Genomic DNA, 20845 nt, shown 5'->3' on the forward strand with positions numbered 1-20845 from the left:
AATTCTCAATACTCTGTACCCCTCTGTGCCTGCCATCGGATTCCAATGGAGAATATCTCCCATTGTGACCGGTGTAATTAGGTCACTATGGAGAACACATTGACTACTGAGTAGGCTAAGCGCATTTGAGCCTCTCAGGTTCTCAGCGTCTCTCCGTAGCCTCAGTGTTGGAGTGCTGTACTTGTAGTGCGAGGACACCTGTAGCATCGTGATCATGGCATTATAAAAATAATAGCACGGACAATCGAATTGATTTCTTAAAACAATGCACTGTAACTGCAGTATACCCGAATCTATTCTACAGAGTACAAAGTTACTACTACTCATACTATGGTGTAGCTCCACTCCCGTGACCAGACCCTCCCGAACCAGACCTCACCTCTCCTCCACACTACCAGCTACTACTACTACTACTACTACTACTACTACTACTACTACTACAGGTCTCTTCGCCTCTTCTGACCACAACAAGTCAACGACTGACTACGACTCTTGTTGTTTCTTTGGGTTTCTTTTCTTCTTGCTTTTTACTTTCTCTTCCCTCTCTCTTCTTGTTGCGGACAGTCACTTTGGATCTGCCCGCTCTGAACAACCCCCCTTCGTCCCCTCCGCTCTCTTTATCGACACCCTGATCCACATACCCCGATCTCTTGCTCCCTCTATCGCCTCTTAATTCCATCGCCAGTGTATTCCTTGACGTCTGATCCGCCTTCTCGATCTCCTCTCCGCCCTCTCCATATACCAATTTAGCTCTAGGCTTCGGTGAGCTTAGGCGGTGTGCGTTTCTTGCGTGGGCGGCTGTCTGTTGTGTGTGGCCTTTGCGCCTCAGTCCTCGTTTTAAATCCTCCTCCAACATTGCACAAAGCTTGCGTCGTGTACGGTTCCACGACGTGAGATCGTTCCGATTGACGACCACTAAGCCTGATGGCTTCCACCGCCAACCCCGTGTCTACTGGCAACAACGCATCGGGTAATGCTTCGTCGCAGAATCCCACTGGCAGAGCCTCGTTGAGGCCCAGCGCTAGCACCAGAGTGCCCGATAGTCGACGACCCTCCCCTGTTGATGGCGGCCCGAGGTACGTTGTCCTTTTTTTGCTTCTGCTATATTTGTCGATGCCTCGATTGCCGGCACCTTCCCTCTCGCTCGCTCCGTTGGATTTCTGGCGTCATCGCAAGACACCGCTGGTCTTTGGTTTCGAAAAAACGGAGCATGTTAATCATCGATGTTTACATCTCTATGTCAAATCGTTGATTGGGTCGAATCATGATTGATGTGTGCGGTTGGCTAACACGGTGCTTCTCCCACAGACGTAGCAGCTCCCAGAAAGCTTGGACCCAGGGAACGAACCCCATCACCCAGAGATACTCGCAACAAAACGGCAACATGGCCCATCAGAAACAGTCTGCTCCTACCAAGGTGCCCAAGGAGACCAACACCTCGGACCACCATGCGCATGACCGCTTGGTTTTCTTGGTTACTAGCTTCATTGTGAGCTCATCCCGCATAACATGTGTCTCCGCAGGACTGCAAGAGTTAACTGGTTTTAGGGCTTGAACGCTGTTGTCACTACTAAGAATGGTGAGAAATTCACTGGCATTTTCTCTTCTTCGAACCTTGAAGCAAGCGAGTCGTCCTTTGTGCTCAAGATGGTGCAACGAACCAAACCTGATCAATCGCGAACCAACGGAGTCAGCGAAGTCGCTGCTCCTTTCTTGGGCTCACCACCCGAGCACAGTATGGTCTTTGATGCCAAGGACGTGTTGGATATCTCTGTAGCAGACGTGTCGCCGGCTGATGTCACAATAAAGACGCCGAACGGTATGCGAGATTAGACCTCTCATTTAAATCCCTTTTTTGAGCGCTGACATTTTTGGTAGGAGCTTCCGCTGGCTTTAGAACTGATACTGATATTTCCGGGAACCTCGCGATCCGTGAGCGGACTCTGAAGCGTTGGGAGCCGGCGGCGGATGATATCGAGGCGCCCCTTGAAACCTCGACCAATACGACAGGTTGGGATCAGTTTGAAGCCAACGAACGTCTTTTCGGTGCCACAAGTAACTACGATGAAGCCTACTACACTACCACGATCGACCGTTCCGACCCCACCTATAAGCGGAAGGAGGCCGAGGCCGCTCGCATTGCTCGTGAGATTGAAGGCGCCGACACGGACAATCCTCACCTCAGGGAAGAAAGAGGATTAGCACCGGCTCAGGGTGCTGGCGAGGATGAGGAGGAGAAGTACAGCGGCGTTCGTCGCGATGAGAAGAACTTCCCACCGCTCGTGTCGGGACAGCCGAACAAGTACACTCCGCCGGCGCGACGACAAGCTGCTGCTGCTGCTGCTGCCGCCACCACCACCACTCAACAACCCGCTACGACAGCTGCTGCGCCCTCGAGCTTGAAGCAGCCAGCGGCCCCGATTTCAACACACGCTAAGGAACAGGTTTCTCCTAAACCCCAACCAGGACCGTCGACCGCAACAGCTAAAGCGGCCACTGATGCGCAACAGAAGTCCGTTCCCGACAAGGCTGCCGCAACAACAACTGCTCCACCAGCACCCAAACGGGCGCCGGACAACGCTACTGCCAACGTGGAAGCCGAGGTTCTGGATCACTTCCGGCAATTTGCCAACAATGAGAAACTGAAAATGCAGGAGCGCCGTCGGAACCAGGTCTCTTATGATCGCAATGTCAAGTTGAATGAACTGATGAAGTTCTCCAAGAATTTCAAACTTGCGACCCCGGTCCCGAAGGACCTGGTCCCTATTCTCGCAAAAGACCCCAACAAGCAGGAGCAGATTATCAGTCGAGCTCAGTCGCAAACTGAAGAAGAAAAAACGACTAGCAGCAGGGCCACTCCAGTTATGGCCGACCAAAAGCCCACGCCCCCTCGTGGCCCAGGTCCTGCGAGTGGGCCAGTGCCTCCGCAGGCGCAATCGAATCTCAACCGCGGTCGCCAGATGTATCCTCCCACAGGGCCCAACGCTGGACCGAGTGGGCGATTCCAGAACCAAGCACCACAACCGGGCCGCCCGGGCTCCGGCATGCTTAGCCACCGTCTCGCAGACAACCTGCAGCAGCGAAAGGGAGCCGCCGCGGGATCCGTTCCGACACCCTTGCCCATTCAGGATGCCCGTCTGCCTCCCTCAGGCCCGGCTGGTGAGCGATCCGGTGTCAGCAGCCCGAACAAGACACCAGGATCTACGAAGTTCAATGTTAGGGCTATGGAGTTCAAGCCTAACCCGGCCGCGAGCTCGTTCACTCCTGGCGCTGCAGCAAGTCCGCAGCCTGCCTCCAGAGGCCGCTCCATCTCTCGCGCCGCGAGCCCGTCTGTTTTCTTCGGATCGAAGAAGCCCCGTCCCATCACCGAACGGCCATCTCTTAACGATCAGTTTAACGCTATCAAACGGATGAAGAAGGAGGCCGCCGAGCAGGCGGACAAACCGTCCTTTAACGGTGGCATTCCTCCGGCTTATAGGACTCTGCCCACCTGGGACGTTCCTGATGGTAATAAAGAGAAGACTTACCTGCAAATGTTCAAGTCGCCGGCCACTGTGCCGGGCATGTTCCCTCAGCATCGTGCCAACTCCAACCCCCAACTGCCTCATCAACCTCAGATGCCATTTCCGTTCCAGCAGGCGGCTCCGGGTATGCCCCCGGTATCTGGCCCACCACATGGACCCCATCTTCATCCTCAACAGCACTCCGTGCCTCCTCATTTCGACGACCCCCATCGCATGCAGTTGTCGTCTTCGACCTCGCAAATGTTCCCATCCCCCAGACTACAGCACAACCACGTTGCCTACCCATCTCCTATGGCCCCGCATGCGCAGCTGGGGTTCCAGCAGCCCATGCCTCAATTTTACATGAATCAGGGGGCACCTCCGCCCCCTCATATGAGGCACTACCCGGGTGCCCCTCAGTTTGTCAATCCACAGGGAGCTATGGCAGCGCCCATGATGGTCCAGCAACCTTCCGGTGGTCCTTTTATGGGAGTTCCTCAAGGCATGGCTCCTTATACCCCTCAAATGCAGATGTATTCGCCCAATCCCAGCCACGCTTATCCTCAACATGCGCCTCCCCCTCAGCCTCATAGCGGATTCCCGAGCCCTGGCCGGGGTGCCCCGATGATGATGCATCAGAATTCCCAATCCGGTCAGCCGCCCCAACCCGCCATGTTCATGACGCCTGGGCAGCCTGGGCAACCTATGTATCCTGCTCAACAGGCAGGACACATGCCTCCGGTACGCGGAAATTACCCCCAGCAGCAACCGCACTTCCAGTCTAGTCCTCGTCAAGCGCATCATTATCCCCCTCACCAGCATCGGACCCCTAGCAATGGTCTCAACCAGGTGCCGCAAATGACTCCTCAAGTACCCCCTTCCCAACCACCGCCGGCCGCATCTCATCCTCCCGAAGCTGCTGAGAACGAAGTGAAATGAATTTCGAGCTTTGTTCGCAGGACTCCCCGCCGCGGCCATCTTCAGCATTAACAAAATGTCGCCCGCATTTTGGTTCCCGCGCTGGGGCTTTGCAGGGATTCAATCAGGGGTTTGTTCACAATTGGCAACTTCAACAATTTTGGCTCAAAGGCTTTATTTGTGTTTGAGGCTTTCGTGTATCTTGAATTTCGTTTTACAGTGGTCTCCATATCAGGGGAAGTCGGTTAGCTATCAACAATATTGCTGGTATGCTGCACGAGGATGCCGATCTGCAAATGGTCAGTGCTGACATCCTTTCAGGTGGACGACCCTTAAGTCCCTTCCGGCGGTTGATAGCGCATGGGGAAGCGAGAATTGTATATGCCGAATTGAGGCGCCTGTATAGCTGGAGATGAATTGCCATGAAGTTGTTATGCATGGACTTGCGAAGCCATGTTCTGGTTGGAAACCTGTTACTGAATTTTCCGAATCATCTAGCGATGAGACTCAGGATTTCATGTCTTACGTCAAGGCCATACGTATCGATGATAGTCAATGGCACCATATATGATATTTGAATATCTTTATCCACTTCTAGGATCTGAAACCCATTTGTGTAGCAATCAAAGAAAGGGATCGTAACTGGCAAAGGTAACGGTTGTCCGGTTGTCAATGAAATCAAAGAGTTCGTACTCAAAGAAGACAGCCACAGCCTTGTCCAGGAACAATATCAAGCATGCCCTAGAGGATATTGTTCAATTCTACATTCTAGGAGGCCCAAAACCTGATACCAGTTGCTTATTATTGTAAATGCATTTTCTTCTGAAGAGTAGCAGTCTATACTCACCTCACTGGTGTACACTGTACATATCATGTTCGAGCCATGCAATTGAGATATAAAGCCTTATGAAGTCTCCCTCAACTTGAACATCAATCTTCTCATCACTCACAAACATCTTCTACTCTTTCTCTCAAATCATACACTCAGAATCCAACCCACTACATACATCAAAATGGCTCCTCCTATTTTCACTCCCACTCCCACTCCCACTCCCGGCCCTTTGCCCAATGGTGACTTTCTTCCCTAATGTCACAGCCTTTCCCTTATGAATCAATTACTGACTGGACATGTGATGTGTGGCTATAGATCTGCTCTACAAAGGCTGCGTTGTCATGTGAGGCAGCCGAATCTGTCCAGTCCGTGGTCTGTCAGATGAAGTCTGCGACATGAATTGAACTCGAATCTTACAACATCGCGTCTTGACAAGGAGTTGGGGAGTTGTCCAGCGGTGGTTTGGCTGGTCGGTTCTAAAGGGATAAAGCGAGGGAAGATGTTCAATTGGTGGTATCGAGTATATAGATAGCTATCAACATTCTTCTATTGTCAACAAATCTTTTCATCGTAGAGGTAAAATGGTCGTTTATTGCAGTAGAGCCGTGTCCTGTCAACATAATTAGCTAATGAATGCAACCAATGATGAAAATAAAACGGCAAACGCAATAAGGAAAGCAACATCTCCTCAGGTCTTTTCAGTTTATATTTGGACATCATCCAGCACCCCAAAGACGAAATCGCAACCGCGGTGCTCATCCTTCCCAACCCCAGACCAACACAAAGTCCACCATAGCCCCCCGGCATCGAAACCAGTCGCCAATCCAGCCCCAGCCCCAACACCCGTTGACAACCTCCCGCCTTAATCCCTCATTCCCTATTCACTCTCTTTTGTCCCACTCGTCCGGCAGTCTCACTGCGACCACTAACGCGCAACCATGTCCGCCGTAGCCATTAGTTCCTGTGATCTCCTCATGGAAGCGCAGTGGAACAAGGAACCCCAGATAACGGCCTTATGTCAAGTAATTGATTGATGTACACATGTCTTTCCAAGGCCAGACGCCGTGGTTCTTCCGACTTTGACCTTGTGCCTTTTACGGTAAAAAGCATGTGTCTACCAGCCTGCTTGTTTCGAGGCTGTGGACGAGTGGGTGCGAAAGAGAGATTCAAGTTCCAAAGGAGATAAGACACGAGGATTATCACAGATGTTGAGGACTGATAACAAAATATTTTCCTGGTCCGATGGGTCGAGGGAGGGGATTTTGTTGCTGGTCTCGGTTTCGCGCTGGGAGGGGGAGAGTACGCTTCGGGGAGTATGCGGTTCGTGGTTTGGGGAATTTTGCGCGGTCTGACCTTTTACCATTTGGTCATCATTGGAGATGTGATGCTTTTGTTGTCTTTTCGTAGGGAAAAAGGGAGCTGGAACGCGTACCTAGAGCTTTGCTTGTGGCGCGTAGCTATCTGTTGGCTAGCTGTCCGCATTAGTGGTGTTAGCTCTATATCAAAAGAGTAGCCGAGAGTTATCAGGAGATTTGGGACGGTATGATCATTTTGAAGTAATTATCAGAAGGTGTACTTGCTGTTTGGTGGTGAGAACAAGATCTGGAGAGCTCTAAGCGGAGACCCTAAACCAAATCGGGGCGGGGCATTATTGCTGTCCGCCCGACGAGTACAAGCAGGAGTAACCACTCCCTCTACTGCCCCGAACCGGTCGAGCTGGCCTTTCTTTTGTTAATAACTACTATAACCTCTTCCATCGCGGAGAAAAGGCCGGCCTGTCAGTTCAAACCGGAAAATATCCTGCATCCTGGCCCACATTGCCAATCCAACGCCAGATCCCGCCTGCCTGTCACCCTTCGCACCCTCTAGCCGTTAGACCATACCGTTCCTTTCATTACCGCTATGGATTTCCTTAAATCCGCCGTGGCGTCTGCAATCGCCAAGGGCAGTTCGTTTCCGTTTTCGCTTGGCGACAGAATTGATATTGGCGATTCGATCTGGGCCCTCCATAATGCGACGAAACGGGTATGGATTCAATCCGGACATTTGGCGCTTTCATTGTTGGCATGGAATACAAGGCTAAGATAAGATTTTCTATGATGTCTAGGAGGATGGCTCGCCCTGCAGTATCTTCACCTTCGATATCGCGTCGAACAAGTCCCGTCTGCCGTTGGCGAAGAATGCGATGCGGAAGTCGAGAACTTTGAGACACCCCGGTGTGATTAGAGTGATAGATACGATTGAGGTATTTGCAGCCTTATGCCATGGCACATCAACGCAAGACTTACAACGTCTAGACGGAGACTAGTATTTATATTGTGACCGAGCGGGTTGTCCCTCTATCCTGGCATGTGAAGCGGAGGAGTCTGAGTGAAGAGACGGCGAAATGGGGATTACATACTGTGTCGGTACGTCACCTTCGTTATAGGTCTACATACTGTCTAGTGCGAGGCTGATTGATCTGGCTTCTAGTCCACGCTCAAATTTATCAACGAAGATGCCTCGTCAGTTCACGGCGCCGTCAGGGCCGCGTCGGTATTCACGAGCGAAAGCGGAGAATGGAAACTGGGAGGATTTGAGATCCTCAGTTCAATGAATGATGAGGATGCGATTATCTATGTTCGTCGAGCATCTTGCGAAAGAGGGCTGAGCATGGCTGACAAGCGATAGACATATGGCAGTATCGTCCCTGATGCGGCTCGTTACACACCTCCAGAAATTGTCAAAGGCGGCTGGGATATTACTAAGCGCCATCCGTTAACTGCTGTTGATTCCTACGGACTTGGTATCCTGGTGTTCGAAGTCTTTAATGGCGGTTTCACGGGAGGAGACCAACTTGGCAAGACGACGAACATTCCGCCAACTATGCAGCAGAGCTACAAGCGTCTTTGCGCGGCTAATCCGAAAATTCGTCTGAGCCCGGCACACTTTGTCGAACAGGGGAAGAAGAGCGGAGGGTTCTTTCAGACACCGTTGATCCGGTTAGCAGATGACATTGAGTCCCTGGGTCTCAAGAACGATGCTGAGCGGGAGGAATTCATCAAGTATGTATCTTTCTTTGTTCCTAGAATTCGGTAACGCAGCGGTACTGACTTGAACAGTGAACTGGATGAGCTCTCGGAGGACTTCCCAGAAGAGTTCTTCAAGATGAAAGTACTGCCGGAGTTGCTTAAATCGGTCGAATTTGGCGGCGGCGGTCCCAAAGTTCTTGGGGCTATTTTGAAGATTGGATCAAAACTATCACCGGAAGAGTTCAATTCCAAATTAGCGCCAGTCATTGTCCGGTTGTTTGGGAACCCTGATCGCGCTCTTCGGGTCTGTCTGTTGGACCATCTACCTGTGATGATTGACAACCTTCCCCAGAAGGTCGTCAACGACAGAATCTTCCCCCCAATGGTGAGAAATCTGGTGTGTTTTGCATTGTAGAGTTAAGTGCTAATTGTTTACTAGACTTCTGGTTTCACCGATGTCGCACCTGTCGTCCGAGAGCAGACCGTCAAGGCTGTGCTTACGGTAATCAACAAGCTGAGTGACCGTACTATTAACGGAGACTTGCTCAAGTTTCTGGCACGGACGGCCAACGATGAGCAACCTGGTATTCGGACAAATACTACCATTTGTCTGGGGAAGATTGCCAAGAATCTGGGGCAGAGTGTATGCACCAAGGTTCTCCTCAACCCAGAACTCAGATGCTAATATGTTGGTGTAGTCGAGATCGAAAGTCCTCATCGCAGCGTTTTCAAGGGCCATCCGGGATCCTTTTGTTCATGCTCGGAATGCCGGTCTGATGGCCTTGGGCGCGACAATGGATTACTTTACGGAGGAAGACTGTGCGACTAAGATTTTACCCGCTGTCTGTTCTGTACTTCTTGATAAGGAAAAGTAGGTATGCCTCCATCTTTTGGGTTACCTCTTGCTCAAATGTTCCAGGATCATACGAGACCAAGCAAACAAGACTATCGACCTGTACCTCCAGCGGATTAGGAAATTCACCAGCATGATGCCCGACACGGCATTACCGTCGGCCGGTCCGGAAGAAAGCACCAAGGATGCAGCTCGTATCGGGACATCAAATGACAACTCGTGGGCCGGATGGGCAATTTCGTCATTCACCAATAAGATAACGACAGCTAATGGTGAGATTGAGCCAACCACCAATGGCAAGCCTGCGGAGCCGGACAATGCCCGTTCTGCATCTGTACCCCGTTCAACCACGTCGACCCCCGCGGTGGAGCCGGATCCAGCCAAGAAGACGCTGCGTCCTGCAGCCCAACTCAACCGTTCGGTATCAGAACAACCGGCGACGGTCACTGCTAAATTTGAGGAATCCGGAAAAGCGGACGAAGATGTCTACGAGGCGTGGGGCGCCATGGACGATGATGACGAAGAGGAGCGGCCATCGAAGGATAACGATCCTTTCAGCCCTGTAGCCCAACCCAAGCCTTTACCTAGTCTGACAACATCGCCCAAACCACCCGCTGTTCCGTATGACGACGGCGGGGAGCCCGATTTTGCCGGGTGGCTGGCTGCGCAGTCCAAGGCCAAATCGAAAAAGCCATTGCCAAAGGGACTGAGCAAGCCAGCAACTACTACAGCAGCCTCTCGCACTGTTAATACTCCGGCAGCTAAGCGGAAGACAGTTGTTGCACCAGCCAAGAAGATTGATACGACGCCTAAGGACGAGGAAGAGGATGATGGATGGGGGGATGCGTGGGATTGACATGTTCTTCTTGCTCTGTTACTTGGTAGGCGGGCTTTTATCGGTATCCATAGACGGCGTTTAGGAGCACTCTCTTATAAACATACAAACATACACTTAATGGAACAAGCAATAGACTCAGAATCATACACAAGCCCTCATTGCTAGTACAACAACACGACAGCCAATCAGCGACCGGCAGCCCCGTGATCGCCCAACGGTTTTTCTCCGCCGGTTCGATGTCTCTCCGCTCTTTGGGCTCTCCTCGACTTACTACTACTACTTTCAACGACGGTAGACTGGCTTCTGTATGTGGGTTAATGTGCGAGGTATGCTTGTATTCTCACTTTATCGTGGTTGCTGCTTTGCTATACGAGCGGAATGCTGACTCTCCAGCTGTTGACACACGTTTCCCAGTCGGCCGATGTCATCTTACCGTTGATTGCGCGATGCCGGGTCGTTGACCTATCGAGACCTATCCATTCCTTTTTCCTTTGACGTTTTCTTGATCTTCGCCTTCATTATCGGCTCCTCCTTTACATCCGTGATGGATTCCGAAGAGGCACCCCCTCCCCCGTACTCCGCCGTCGACCCGAACCCAAACAATACCCGGATCGCGAGTGGTATCAATGGGGGGCTATTGCATTTACGCGGTGGGAATTCGCCATTATCAATAGCCACATCGGGGAGTAGCTCTAGCAGTGTGCTCATCGGCTCCCCATCATCGCCATCGTCTCGCTTTACGCCCGCCAACTTCGAATCCGCCGTCGCATACTTTACCGAACGACCGCCCACGGTATTAGACGATGGCAGAGAAATCCTGCATCACCATTTGACCATATATCCGCGGAGTCAGGCGAAGGATTTCCCCCGCCGGCCGCGGTGCTGGAATTCGCGGAACGGAGAGATCACTCAGCAGGACTGGGATATGTTCTTGAGGTATCTGTTTCCTCCGCATTTGGGACTTGCGTCAACATCGGGACATCTGTCACGGCAATTGAGAGCGCAGATCCAGCGAGATCGCAAGGATAGGCCGCAGGAGACGGACGAGCAGCGCAAATTGCGGGTTACGGCTGTGGTTACGGAGTGGAATCAATGTTTTTTTGAACCTCGTGCCGCCAGGCTATTGTTTTCTTACATCACTGACCCGGGGCACGCGCCGACATCTTCACTATGTCCTAAGTGTTATCCTGCTGCGACGAGGGCAAACCAAGAAAGCCGATCTTCGCGGACGCAGTCGGTATTTGGTCGAGGGAGACAGTCGTCGCAGTCGAGTACACCTCCAGCGGCACAGGGACACCCTGCCACGCCACCGGCAAACAATGGTTATGCTCATGGGACATATCCATATCCGCAACAGTACGGCGGGGCTCCTGTACCTTACGCGCAGGCGCCGTATAGCCAAGCTGCATTCTATCCACCAGCAGCACCTCACAATACTTATCCCACACATGCATATTCACCGCAACCACAACAACCATATAACTACCAACAACCATATCAATGGGGCTGGAATAATCGACAATACCCTCCTCCTCAGTCGCCAAGCTCGGGTAGTTCCAAAGGCGGTCCCTTGGGTTGGATTTCTTCACTTGCCTCCCATATCACGGAGCAAGCTGAGCGATATGGCGACAAACTCAGTGCCCACGCTGAGCATTATGGAAGACAGGTGGAAGAGCAAGCCATAGCGCATGGTCGCTGGTTGGAGGAGCAGGCTGGGTTGTCGGGGCGGAAGGCTCAAAGTCCGTATGCTGGTTATCCTCGGCCGGATCCACGCTATCAATATTACAACTACTACAACAACTATCCATATCATTATTATCATCAACCCAACGCGACTACGAACGTGAACCCTAGCCCAGTCTCTGCACCAACTACTCCCGCTGCCGCCGCTTCAGCCACCGGTACGACTGCTGTCGAAGACGATAACGAAGCCCACAACGCTAACATTACCACCCAGCGCACGATCGCACAACCTAATCTACGCCATCGCAGTTTATCTATTGCTTCCACAACTTCCGATTCATCATTTACATCAATCGACTCCCTCTCCACCACATCAGAACTGAGCTCCTCTGATCTCGGTACTGTCCGCGCGCAGCTCCTTTCCTTAGAAGACCACCATGACCGCAATCTCTACGAAGCAGCTGTCGGCCTCCGGCGCCAACTAGACGTGATACGAGAGTCAAACCGGCAGTCACGCTCGCGAAATGGATGGGGACAGTACGACGATCGCCGCGGCGGGTCATGGAACCAGCCCCAACGAAGTTGGACAGAACGACGAGCAATGAAGGACGAAATGCGCGCAACAAAAAAGGCCTTCCGGGATGTGCTACGTCGGGCACGAGAAGAACAGCGCGAAAAGCGACGGATGAGGCGTAGTCGTCGGCGACAAGAACAACAGCGACTCCAGCAGTTGCAAAGAGACGGCGCTGAAGTAGAGACTGCCCCTCTACCTGCTTCTTCTCACTCTCATTCACGTTCGGCGGAATTACCTCTGGAGCAACGCTTGCAGAATCTCGAGTTGGAAAGAGAGAAGGCTAAGAAACATGCGAGCCAGCCGACGGTTCGATCGTCTGCATCGTTTCCATCGACGGCGAGGTCTATTTCGAGCGTTGAGTCTAGTGAAGTCAGTTCTATCAGCACGCCCAGCACTGCATCCTTGCATGAAGGGGATCACCAGAACGAGTCTCGCGCCAGTGGCGAACCACAGACAGATAGCAACACTCGAAGGCAAAGCAAAGAGCAAAAGGGGATGAAGCAGAGAAAGTAATGGGTCTAGACACTCGGATTGAGTCAAGCAGTCTCACGCTGAATCTGGGTGATGAGACAAGACATGCTTACTATTTGGAGTAAGGGATGATCAGTGATCAGCGATTAGAGTCATTGTGTTTTATATCTATTGTCAAGGTGTTCACAAGCGTTGTCAGTATCTTTACTTGCATATGTTGTTATTTCGGTCTATTTGGCGAAAATCATGAGGTTATGAGGGTACATTTTTGTCAACATACACAGGCGTCCGGTGCAGGTTTAATTTAGAGAGAATCATATCACAATACTTTTCAATTGCAATATCCAATGGTACACAATCCCCAACAAACAGCCTACGACTGCGCCTCATTCTTCTCAACCAAATCCCCCACACCCAACGCCCTCCCCATCTTCACCTTGACCATCTTCTCAGCATCCTTCTTCCCCAAATCCCCAACTTCATCGCCCTCATCTGCCGCCTCCCCATTCTCCTTCTTCTCGCGCTCGCGGTCCGCCTTCTCAATCGCGCTCCAGTCAAGCCACATGGGCGACAGGTCCATGCGCATGGCGTACGCATCCTCGCCGTCGGCGTAGTACTTGCTCTCGACGTTGTCGACCTGGAAGCCGAGGGTGTCGCGGTAGAGGCGCAGGGCGGCGTTGTTGGAGACACGGACGTGCAGGGAGACGTAGTTTGCGCGGTAGCATTCGGCCATTGCGCGTTCTATTCAATTAGCACCACTATCCAGATTAACCATCAATGAAAAGAGGAGGGGGGCATACGACTCATGCGCATCAACCTCTCCGCAATCCCCAGCCGTCTATGCGTCCTCATAACACTAATACTCGTGATATGCCCATGCTGCATCCCATCCGTCGGCTCCTCCTCCATCTTCGCCAACACATACCCAACAACCTTGGGATACTGGCCCGACAGATCCCCGCTCCCGGGCTTCCCGCCCGCATATCGGCCGGTGTTCTGTGTGTATCCGTTCCTGGGGCGCACGACGGCGACGAAGGACAGCTGCGGCCAGGTGAGGGCGTGGTAGAGGTAGTATTTCAGGAAGTAGTTTTCGGGGAGGTTGGTGATATTGCAGGTTTGGATGGAGGGGAGGAGGTCGATGTACGAGGGGTAGCTGCTTAGGGGGACGATGTCGACCATTTTGGCGGCTTTTTGTTTGCCCGTAGCCTCTGGGCTGGGGCTTCGGTGTTTGGTGGTTTATAAAGAGGTAAAGTGTCAATTGAGTGAGCTGCTGTCCAGTTCAGGAATTGAGTGATGATGGCCGAGGCGGGCTATTGATGATGCGGGTGGGCGGTGGTGGTGCGCTAACCGGTTAGGGATATATGCCTTAGGTGTTTATCAACATGATATTCAATTCCAACCCTATGTACGAGTGCTATATACTTTAAGTGCTTTGTACAATGCAATCGTCCCTCGTAGATCACAAAATAAAACAAAGCCCCAACTCCATTACATCCTGTGTAAACAAGCAAAAAGATATCTCGAACGAAAATAAGTCAGAAAAAATCAGAGGTAGCGGGTGAACATCTGGACTCCTGCAATAACGAGGAGCATGGTCATCATGTTCAGACCGGCCAGATTTGACGCTGCTGATGTCGTACCGCAGCATTGGCCGTTATACGTTACGTTGTTCATCTCGGCGGCCACTTCAAAGACTGAGCCGTTGAAGTTGCCTATGTTGTAGTAGTCGACCAAAAGGAAGTTTGGTGGGCGGTTCCAGTTTGCTAGTAATGTTAGTATCGACGGTTTAAGAAAAAAGGAAAAGTGGACATACTAGTGCAGTTATCCGCCATACGACCAAGACTGCCATATCCAGAAACAGCATTGGTCTCGTTCAACAATGCGGTGTTGGGAATCAACAGGTTGAGAGAACCAAAGTTGAACTCCAAGTTGAGGTTATGGTTGGCTATATACAAACGGTTGCTGGCATCCTGGGGCACCAAATTCGGGGGTCGTTGGGCAGTGCAAGGGAACTCTCTGTCCGTAGGCGAGAATGGAGTCTCCCACACCTGGGAGAACTCGTCCATGAGCCACGGGTCCGCGGTCTGGTTGGCCTGGTAGTCTAAAAACATGACCGCCCGCTTGCCGGACAAAATCATGCTCGACAGGGATGGCCAGTCGTCCAACGACATGGGGATCTTGGGGGGCGTATAGACCAAATCCTTCAGGCCGGAGTTTTCAACGGGCTTGGTGAAGTAACTTGGTGAAACGTAGTCGCTGTTGCCCATAAGGATGGTTACCACGTCGTATGGGTGCGTTTTTATCCATTCTGTGACAGTAACGAGATAATCCTCAAGGGGTCCCATGTTGAGCAGGTCGCAGCTGCTGTGGCAGAGATACATGGTGTCGTTGACCAGGTGGGTTTGGAATTGCACTATTCTGTCAGTATATCTTACGTCCAAGGGGGTGGTGAAAACATACACATCCGAATGCCATCGTTCAACTGGGTTGTCACATCCAGCACTTGATTGGCAGCCACGTTACCCGGCTTCACAAACGGGCTGTTATGAGCGGCCACCATGGTGACGTTGGAGTATTTCTTCGCGCAAAACTCTGGGTAGCCATTGCAAGGCTGGGTGTTGACGACGGGTGTGGAAGTTGGCCTGGCAGTCGCATTGGTCGCGCTGGCCGAGGCATTACCCAGGACAGTAGTGTGCATCCCACCGACGAGCATTGTTACGGAATCCGATGTGGTCGTATAGCTGGACGACGCATTGCCGGTTGCAGATTCGACACCCATGCTAGAGCCGGAGCCGGTTACGGTCGCAGATGTGAGATCCCCGTCGTCTGACAGCGTAATGGTCGAGGAATAGGTCTGATATTCGCCAGTGGGCACCGTCACTCCGCCGCCGCTTGTCAATGTTCCCTCAAGAGTGAACGCCGAATTGGTGAGTGCGAGCGTCTCATCTTGCGCCTGCGAAGGGAGAACCGCCCCAAGGAACAAAGGAAAAAGATGCGTTGTCCACCGCATAGTTCCGAAAGGACGACGAAGTATGATGGAGATGACGAGTTGTGATGCGGTGATGAGGTTAATGAGGTGTCCGACCACGGCTCAGGCGCCTACAGAGCGGCAAAGTCAGCATCAACCTCGGTCTTTTTCTGGAGTTCTGCTCTACTTACCTCTTTTGAATGATCTCCCTCTTCTTTTAGTGCCTAAATCGATCTCCAACAGCAGCACAAGCAGTCGTGAGGTGGACTCCGGAGTAATACAGAATACTCTTGTAGTCAGATATGATGAAAGTTGAAAAAAGATCGTCCAGTCAGCGATTATATAATCCGATAGGAGGCAGGATCAGGCGGCCGAGATTTTTTGGTTCGACCAACCACAAAAAAGGGAAGAGGTGGGGCACTTCCATCGCTGACGCCGCGTCGGGTCTCATAGGCCAATTAAAGAGGCACATAAAATGGAGCAGTGTCAAATTGGTCATAAAACAACCCAATACATAAATCGAGTACTTGTACAGATCGGGAATGATTAACTAGGTCAGCCACAAATTTCCGCCCAAAGTGGAAATGAGTGGCTGTGAAAGACAGGGTCTAGAGCCAAAATAGTCGCCACTAGCGCTCGATCGACACGTTGATCCATTGAAGGACCTTCTGCAGCATGACGCCGGGGACTCAGACAGGGGTGTTTTTCGTACATACCCGTATTGTCACGTTGTAACAAAAAAATAGAGCTTCAGATTGACTCAGCGGAATTGACCTTGGGTCGAATTTTATTTCTCTGTGCTTCCTTTCTCTATTCTCTCATGCTTTCTTTTCACTGTTCATATATATCACAATAGTCGATATCAAGCATAGTAGCACAGCGCTACCACCCAGGGGCAGGCAGTCGCTGATTGATTAGATCCATCCGCCGTACACCGCCGGTGGGCGCCTAAACGTCACCACCCAGCCATCCAACATCATCTGCTTTTTTGTTGTCTTTTTCTCTTTTTTTCTCTTTCTGTCTTCTATCTTTCTCTCTATATCGTTACACAACATACAATTTCCCGGGCCATCATTATGGCCCTCTTCCGCAAAGACAACTCGTCCCCCCAACCGTCGGGTCCTGGGAGGAAACGCTCGACGGTGTTATGGCATCGAGGATTGCGCTCGCTGCTGTACCTACTGGCTTGGATCTTTTTGTTGCTCGTCTGCATTGGCAATATCTCGAATAAGCCCGTTATACGCGATACCTATTTCATGAAGCTCGACCTCACCCATATCATTCCCATCTCCGTCCCCAATGCTGTCCTTATCAACAGTATTGCGCGGACGATCGGATTGCATGATTTTTACCAAGTTGGGTTATGGAATTTCTGTGAAGGATACGCCAATGAGGGTATTACACATTGCTCCAATACTCAGAGCATGTATTGGTTCAATCCTCTCGAGATCATCCTGAACGAATTGCTTTCGGGGGCTACCAGTATGTATCATAACCCTCAAGAGATATACTACAGTTGTTGACCAGATACAGTTGCCCTCCCCGCGGACATCACCGATGCGCTCCAAATCGCCCGGGTTGCCTCACACTGGATGTTCGGCCTCTTCATCGTCTCCACCGTCCTTTCCTTCATCCTTATCTTCCTTTCTCCGTTCGCCGTCTCCTCTCGGCCGCCGCAAACCATCTCCCCCGACCCCTCTGTCAATCATGCTCACCCTCCCCACCGCCGGCGCACTTTCGTCCTCCTGCGCTCATTCCCCTTCCTCCTCCTCACCTTCTTCACTGCCCTCTTTACCATTGTCGCCGCCGTCGTCGCTACTGTCATGTTCACCATCTTCAAGAATGTGTTTATGTCACAGAGCTCCGAGTTCAACATCAGCGCTACATTGGGCACCCGCATGCTGGCTTTCATGTGGATTGCGTCGGCGTTCAACCTCATCGCTTTTATCATCCAATTTGGCTCATGCTGCGCCTCGTGCTGTGGTGGCCGGAAGGCGCGTAAGCAACTGAAACAGTCGCCCAATGGCACTAACGGCAGTGCTTCCAGTGGTTCCGCTTCGCCGACGCATGAGAAGGAGGATGGTCAGGCTTGATGGCCTACGAAATCTACAGTTTTGCATTTTCTTCGTTGTCTTTGACTCTGATTTCATTTCTTTTTGAGTAGAATATTTTCTTGTTCTGTTCTATATACCATCTGACGGCTTTTTTTTTTTTTGTCATCTGTCATCTCCATCTCCATATCTCCGCATGTCGCCATTACGAATCTACCAACACACAATGCCGGGATGACACTCCCAACAGTTGAAGCCAAATCCCTACCTGTCAAAAACAATTGGCGCATGCATCCTGCACCACGCTACTATTAACTTCTGCCTAGGGTGGATTGCTTACTCGTATGTACGGGGTAATCCCCGTCGTCGAATACGCTATTTTTGGCTTTGGGCATATGCAATGCGCTGGCATGGGATACTGGAGATCTCTCTTTCACTTTCCATTTATTCTGTATCTACGTACTCCGTACATAGTATAGTGGCTTACCTTGGTAAACCATTCGGAGTTTTTCGACGGTACATGGTGTTTTGTTATGGGTTGGTTGTTGGTTACACACCGGTTTAGGCTTTAATCGGAGTTTATTATTGTGGGTAGGTTGGGGCAGATACAAAATATTACAGCACGATTGAGGGATGTTGCCCTCACGTAATTGATTTCTGTCCAATAAGAATGCATAAAAGTATATACGTAAAACATCGCTATGCAAGTAAACGCCCTGGATCTCACATCACAGACAATTGGATATCAGAACACGATAAAAGGAAAAGAGATCATTAGAAACAGCGCAGTTCACATCTACTGAGCAAGTTCCTCTTCCATCATCCGCACCAGTTCATCTTGCTCAACGCCATGACTATCGTTCCCGTTTTGTGGGAAGAAGGGCTGAGGATCGTCAGTTGACGTATGACCGCTTCCTGACCCGGTTGCCGCATGATCAGCATTGGCTTTGTTGAGAGAAGATCCCGTCCGATACGTGGCGCTTGGCACCTGGTTTGGTCCCTTGAGCCAGGAATATTTTTTCTGTCGGAAGGATTGGAGTACTTCCGCCCCGCTGCCTGTGTTTGCCCCAGAAGGCGGCGGGGAATAATCGGGAGGATGGTTGGGGGCCGTGTTGTGATCGTCTTCTGTAAGGTCTATCGTAACTGCTTGCGAGCTACGAGCCTCCGTGGGAGCTGGTGCTGGGCAGGAATGAGGAGGCTGGGGAGGGGGTTGATTTGCGGTAGCTATCGCTGTGGCTGTGTCTGACGTGGATTGAGCATCTCGCCTAGGAAATGGCTTCCGAGGAGGCTGTTGGTTTGGGGGCAGCTCCCCTGGAGGAAGATACGGCGGTAACTGAGGTCTCACATTTGGAACAGCGGGTGGCTGGGGTGGCACCTGGATTGGTCGGGGTTTGTATTTGGCTGAGGGTGGCGCAATTTCAGGAAGTCTCCGTTGAATAGCAACCTCATATAGGAGATTGTTGTACAGCGTCGAAACTTCATTCAACCTGCTTTTCCAATGCTCAATATCCTGTTTGTAAGCCTCAACCCGTTTCTGGTGTCGAGTAGCATTGCGCCGAAGCATCGCATTATCATGGTGAAGCAACTCATGCTTGGTCTTCCCCGTCGCCTGGTCCACCGTACTAAACTCGTCATAAAAGCTTTTATATTTATTTCGCTCGGATGTCAGTTGGTGGTTCTTGGAGCGAATACATTCCATACGATAATTCATACGCTCGTCGACAACTTCAACGCACTTGACATGAAGGCTCGGTGTCGATGGAAGGTAGCCCAACGGGCCTCTGTATTCAGGGTATGGGGACACATATTGTGGAATATCGTCCGCCCGCTGTAAGATCTCTCGATTTGTGTTGGAAAGTATATCTTGCGCATCGAGCGAAAACCGCTGTTGCGTGACATCGCTGGCAGACTGTGCTGCGGTAGAAAACTGGGCGTATTTGGTGGAAGCAGACTCTGGCCCTAGATCCTGAGGTGTCGCATGACCCGGGCGAATTGGGTTATTATCGAATAGCACCGTATTATCCAACGACGTAGGGAACTCCGACTCTGGGAAAAGGTCAAGAGAGTCAAGAAACGAGTTTGGCGTATGCGACCTCTCTATACCGGCTGGCGTATTTAGGGCAGTTTCGATATATTCCGGCCGGTGAGATGAATCAGGCGTTAGAGACGGGGCCTCGTCCGAAAACGCATCACCCGCGTTTGATCCATCCTGGTTCTGCCGCTTCTCTAGGGGTTCCTCAGCACCGGAATCTTCGGGAAATGCTTCGTTATGAGCGCGTTTATGCGAAAGGAAGTCAGATTCGAGGTCCTGGAAAGCGAAGTCCGAATCGAAGAGGGGATCGTATAATGGTTCCTCCGCGCCAGCTGACAAGTCCTCTGCTTGTTGCGTAGAATCTTCTGTCGCATTTTTCTCGACTATAGCTTCTCCGTCATTGGGTTTATCACGCTCTTCATATTGGGACGATGCATGGGTGGCATCAGCCGGGTGTTGCTGTTGTTGCTGCTGCTGCTGCGACCCAGGGGAAGGTGTAAGCCCCAGATCATTCACATGCATATGACTGAAAGAAGGAGGCGATGGAAGGCCCTCAGGTGCATAAAGCTCTTGAAGGTCTTGGGATTGTGAAAAAGAAGGGCACTTAGAAATACCTTCAGCCACGCTTCCAACCATCTCGACTGAACTTAGTCGAAGATTTTTGAATCCCAAGAATCAAGTTTCGTCACCTCTGTAGGCGGTTCTCTGGTGCGGTGGCTCGAGGTGTCTGACTCGGTCCGTGCAAGGTGTATCGAAGGCAAATCGATGCAGACGTAGACTGGTTGGCGGCAACGACGTCAGAAAATGGACAAACCAATCTTCCAGAAAAGAAAAATAAAATATTTCACACAATAAAGTGAGTCCAAACACGGTACCTTCAGCCAAAAGACACTCGATAGCTAGCACAAGGAGAACGATGCCTTGCGCCACGCGCGTGCCAGGCTATCGCCTCGAAGTCTGAACCAGACAGTCAAGGTAATCCGGATAACAAACAAAAAGATATCAGGATGCCGTGTAATCAAACAACAGCCATCTTGACGGAATGTAGCTCTTGTGTGACGAGGTGAAGTTAAGAGAGCAGAGTCATTGAAGGATGTACAAGATTGCAATC

The 20845-nt window shown here is 51.3% G+C and overlaps 7 protein-coding genes across 7 annotated transcripts; 4 read left to right on the plus strand and 3 right to left on the minus strand.

Annotated features, from left to right (window-relative positions):
- Nucleotides 1-924: 924 nt before the first annotated feature.
- On the plus strand, nt 925-4442 carry ACHE_30920S (putative PAB1 binding protein (Pbp1); the record flags this gene model as incomplete). Its single annotated transcript, XM_043277591.1, has 4 exons — nt 925-1076; nt 1309-1489; nt 1549-1819; nt 1879-4442. 4 exons carry the CDS (start codon nt 925-927, stop codon nt 4440-4442), a joined length of 3168 nt encoding a protein of 1055 aa, XP_043135455.1.
- Nucleotides 4443-7155: 2713 nt separating this feature from the next.
- Nucleotides 7156-9973, plus strand: ACHE_30921S (COPI-interacting protein CEX1; the record flags this gene model as incomplete). Its single annotated transcript, XM_043277592.1, has 9 exons — nt 7156-7278; nt 7361-7498; nt 7551-7661; nt 7726-7872; nt 7924-8297; nt 8355-8649; nt 8704-8907; nt 8963-9135; nt 9184-9973. The coding sequence occupies 9 exons, from the start codon at nt 7156-7158 to the stop codon at nt 9971-9973; spliced, it is 2355 nt and encodes a 784-aa protein (XP_043135456.1).
- A 526-nt stretch (nt 9974-10499) lies between these two features.
- On the plus strand, nt 10500-12725 carry ACHE_30922S (uncharacterized protein; the record flags this gene model as incomplete). The annotated part of the gene is made up of 1 exon (XM_043277593.1): nt 10500-12725. The coding sequence occupies one exon, from the start codon at nt 10500-10502 to the stop codon at nt 12723-12725; it is 2226 nt and encodes a 741-aa protein (XP_043135457.1).
- A 331-nt stretch (nt 12726-13056) lies between these two features.
- On the minus strand, nt 13057-13862 carry ARD1 (peptide alpha-N-acetyltransferase complex A subunit ARD1; the record flags this gene model as incomplete). Its single annotated transcript, XM_043277594.1, has 2 exons — nt 13057-13424; nt 13484-13862. The coding sequence occupies 2 exons, from the start codon at nt 13860-13862 to the stop codon at nt 13057-13059; spliced, it is 747 nt and encodes a 248-aa protein (XP_043135458.1).
- Nucleotides 13863-14228: 366 nt separating this feature from the next.
- On the minus strand, nt 14229-15693 carry ACHE_30924A (PI-PLC domain-containing protein; the record flags this gene model as incomplete). Its single annotated transcript, XM_043277595.1, has 3 exons — nt 14229-14446; nt 14497-15096; nt 15144-15693. 3 exons carry the CDS (start codon nt 15691-15693, stop codon nt 14229-14231), a joined length of 1368 nt encoding a protein of 455 aa, XP_043135459.1.
- Nucleotides 15694-16727: 1034 nt separating this feature from the next.
- Nucleotides 16728-17744, plus strand: ACHE_30925S (SUR7/PalI family protein; the record flags this gene model as incomplete). Its single annotated transcript, XM_043277596.1, has 2 exons — nt 16728-17133; nt 17185-17744. The coding sequence occupies 2 exons, from the start codon at nt 16728-16730 to the stop codon at nt 17742-17744; spliced, it is 966 nt and encodes a 321-aa protein (XP_043135460.1).
- A 754-nt stretch (nt 17745-18498) lies between these two features.
- ACHE_30926A (uncharacterized protein) lies at nt 18499-20370 on the minus strand (the record flags this gene model as incomplete). The annotated part of the gene is made up of 1 exon (XM_043277598.1): nt 18499-20370. The coding sequence occupies one exon, from the start codon at nt 20368-20370 to the stop codon at nt 18499-18501; it is 1872 nt and encodes a 623-aa protein (XP_043135461.1).
- Between the last annotated feature and the right edge of the window lie 475 nt (nt 20371-20845).

The sequence above is a fragment of the Aspergillus chevalieri genome, chromosome 3, assembly GCF_016861735.1.
Source record: "Aspergillus chevalieri M1 DNA, chromosome 3, nearly complete sequence".
NCBI lineage: Eukaryota > Fungi > Ascomycota > Eurotiomycetes > Eurotiales > Aspergillaceae > Aspergillus > Aspergillus chevalieri.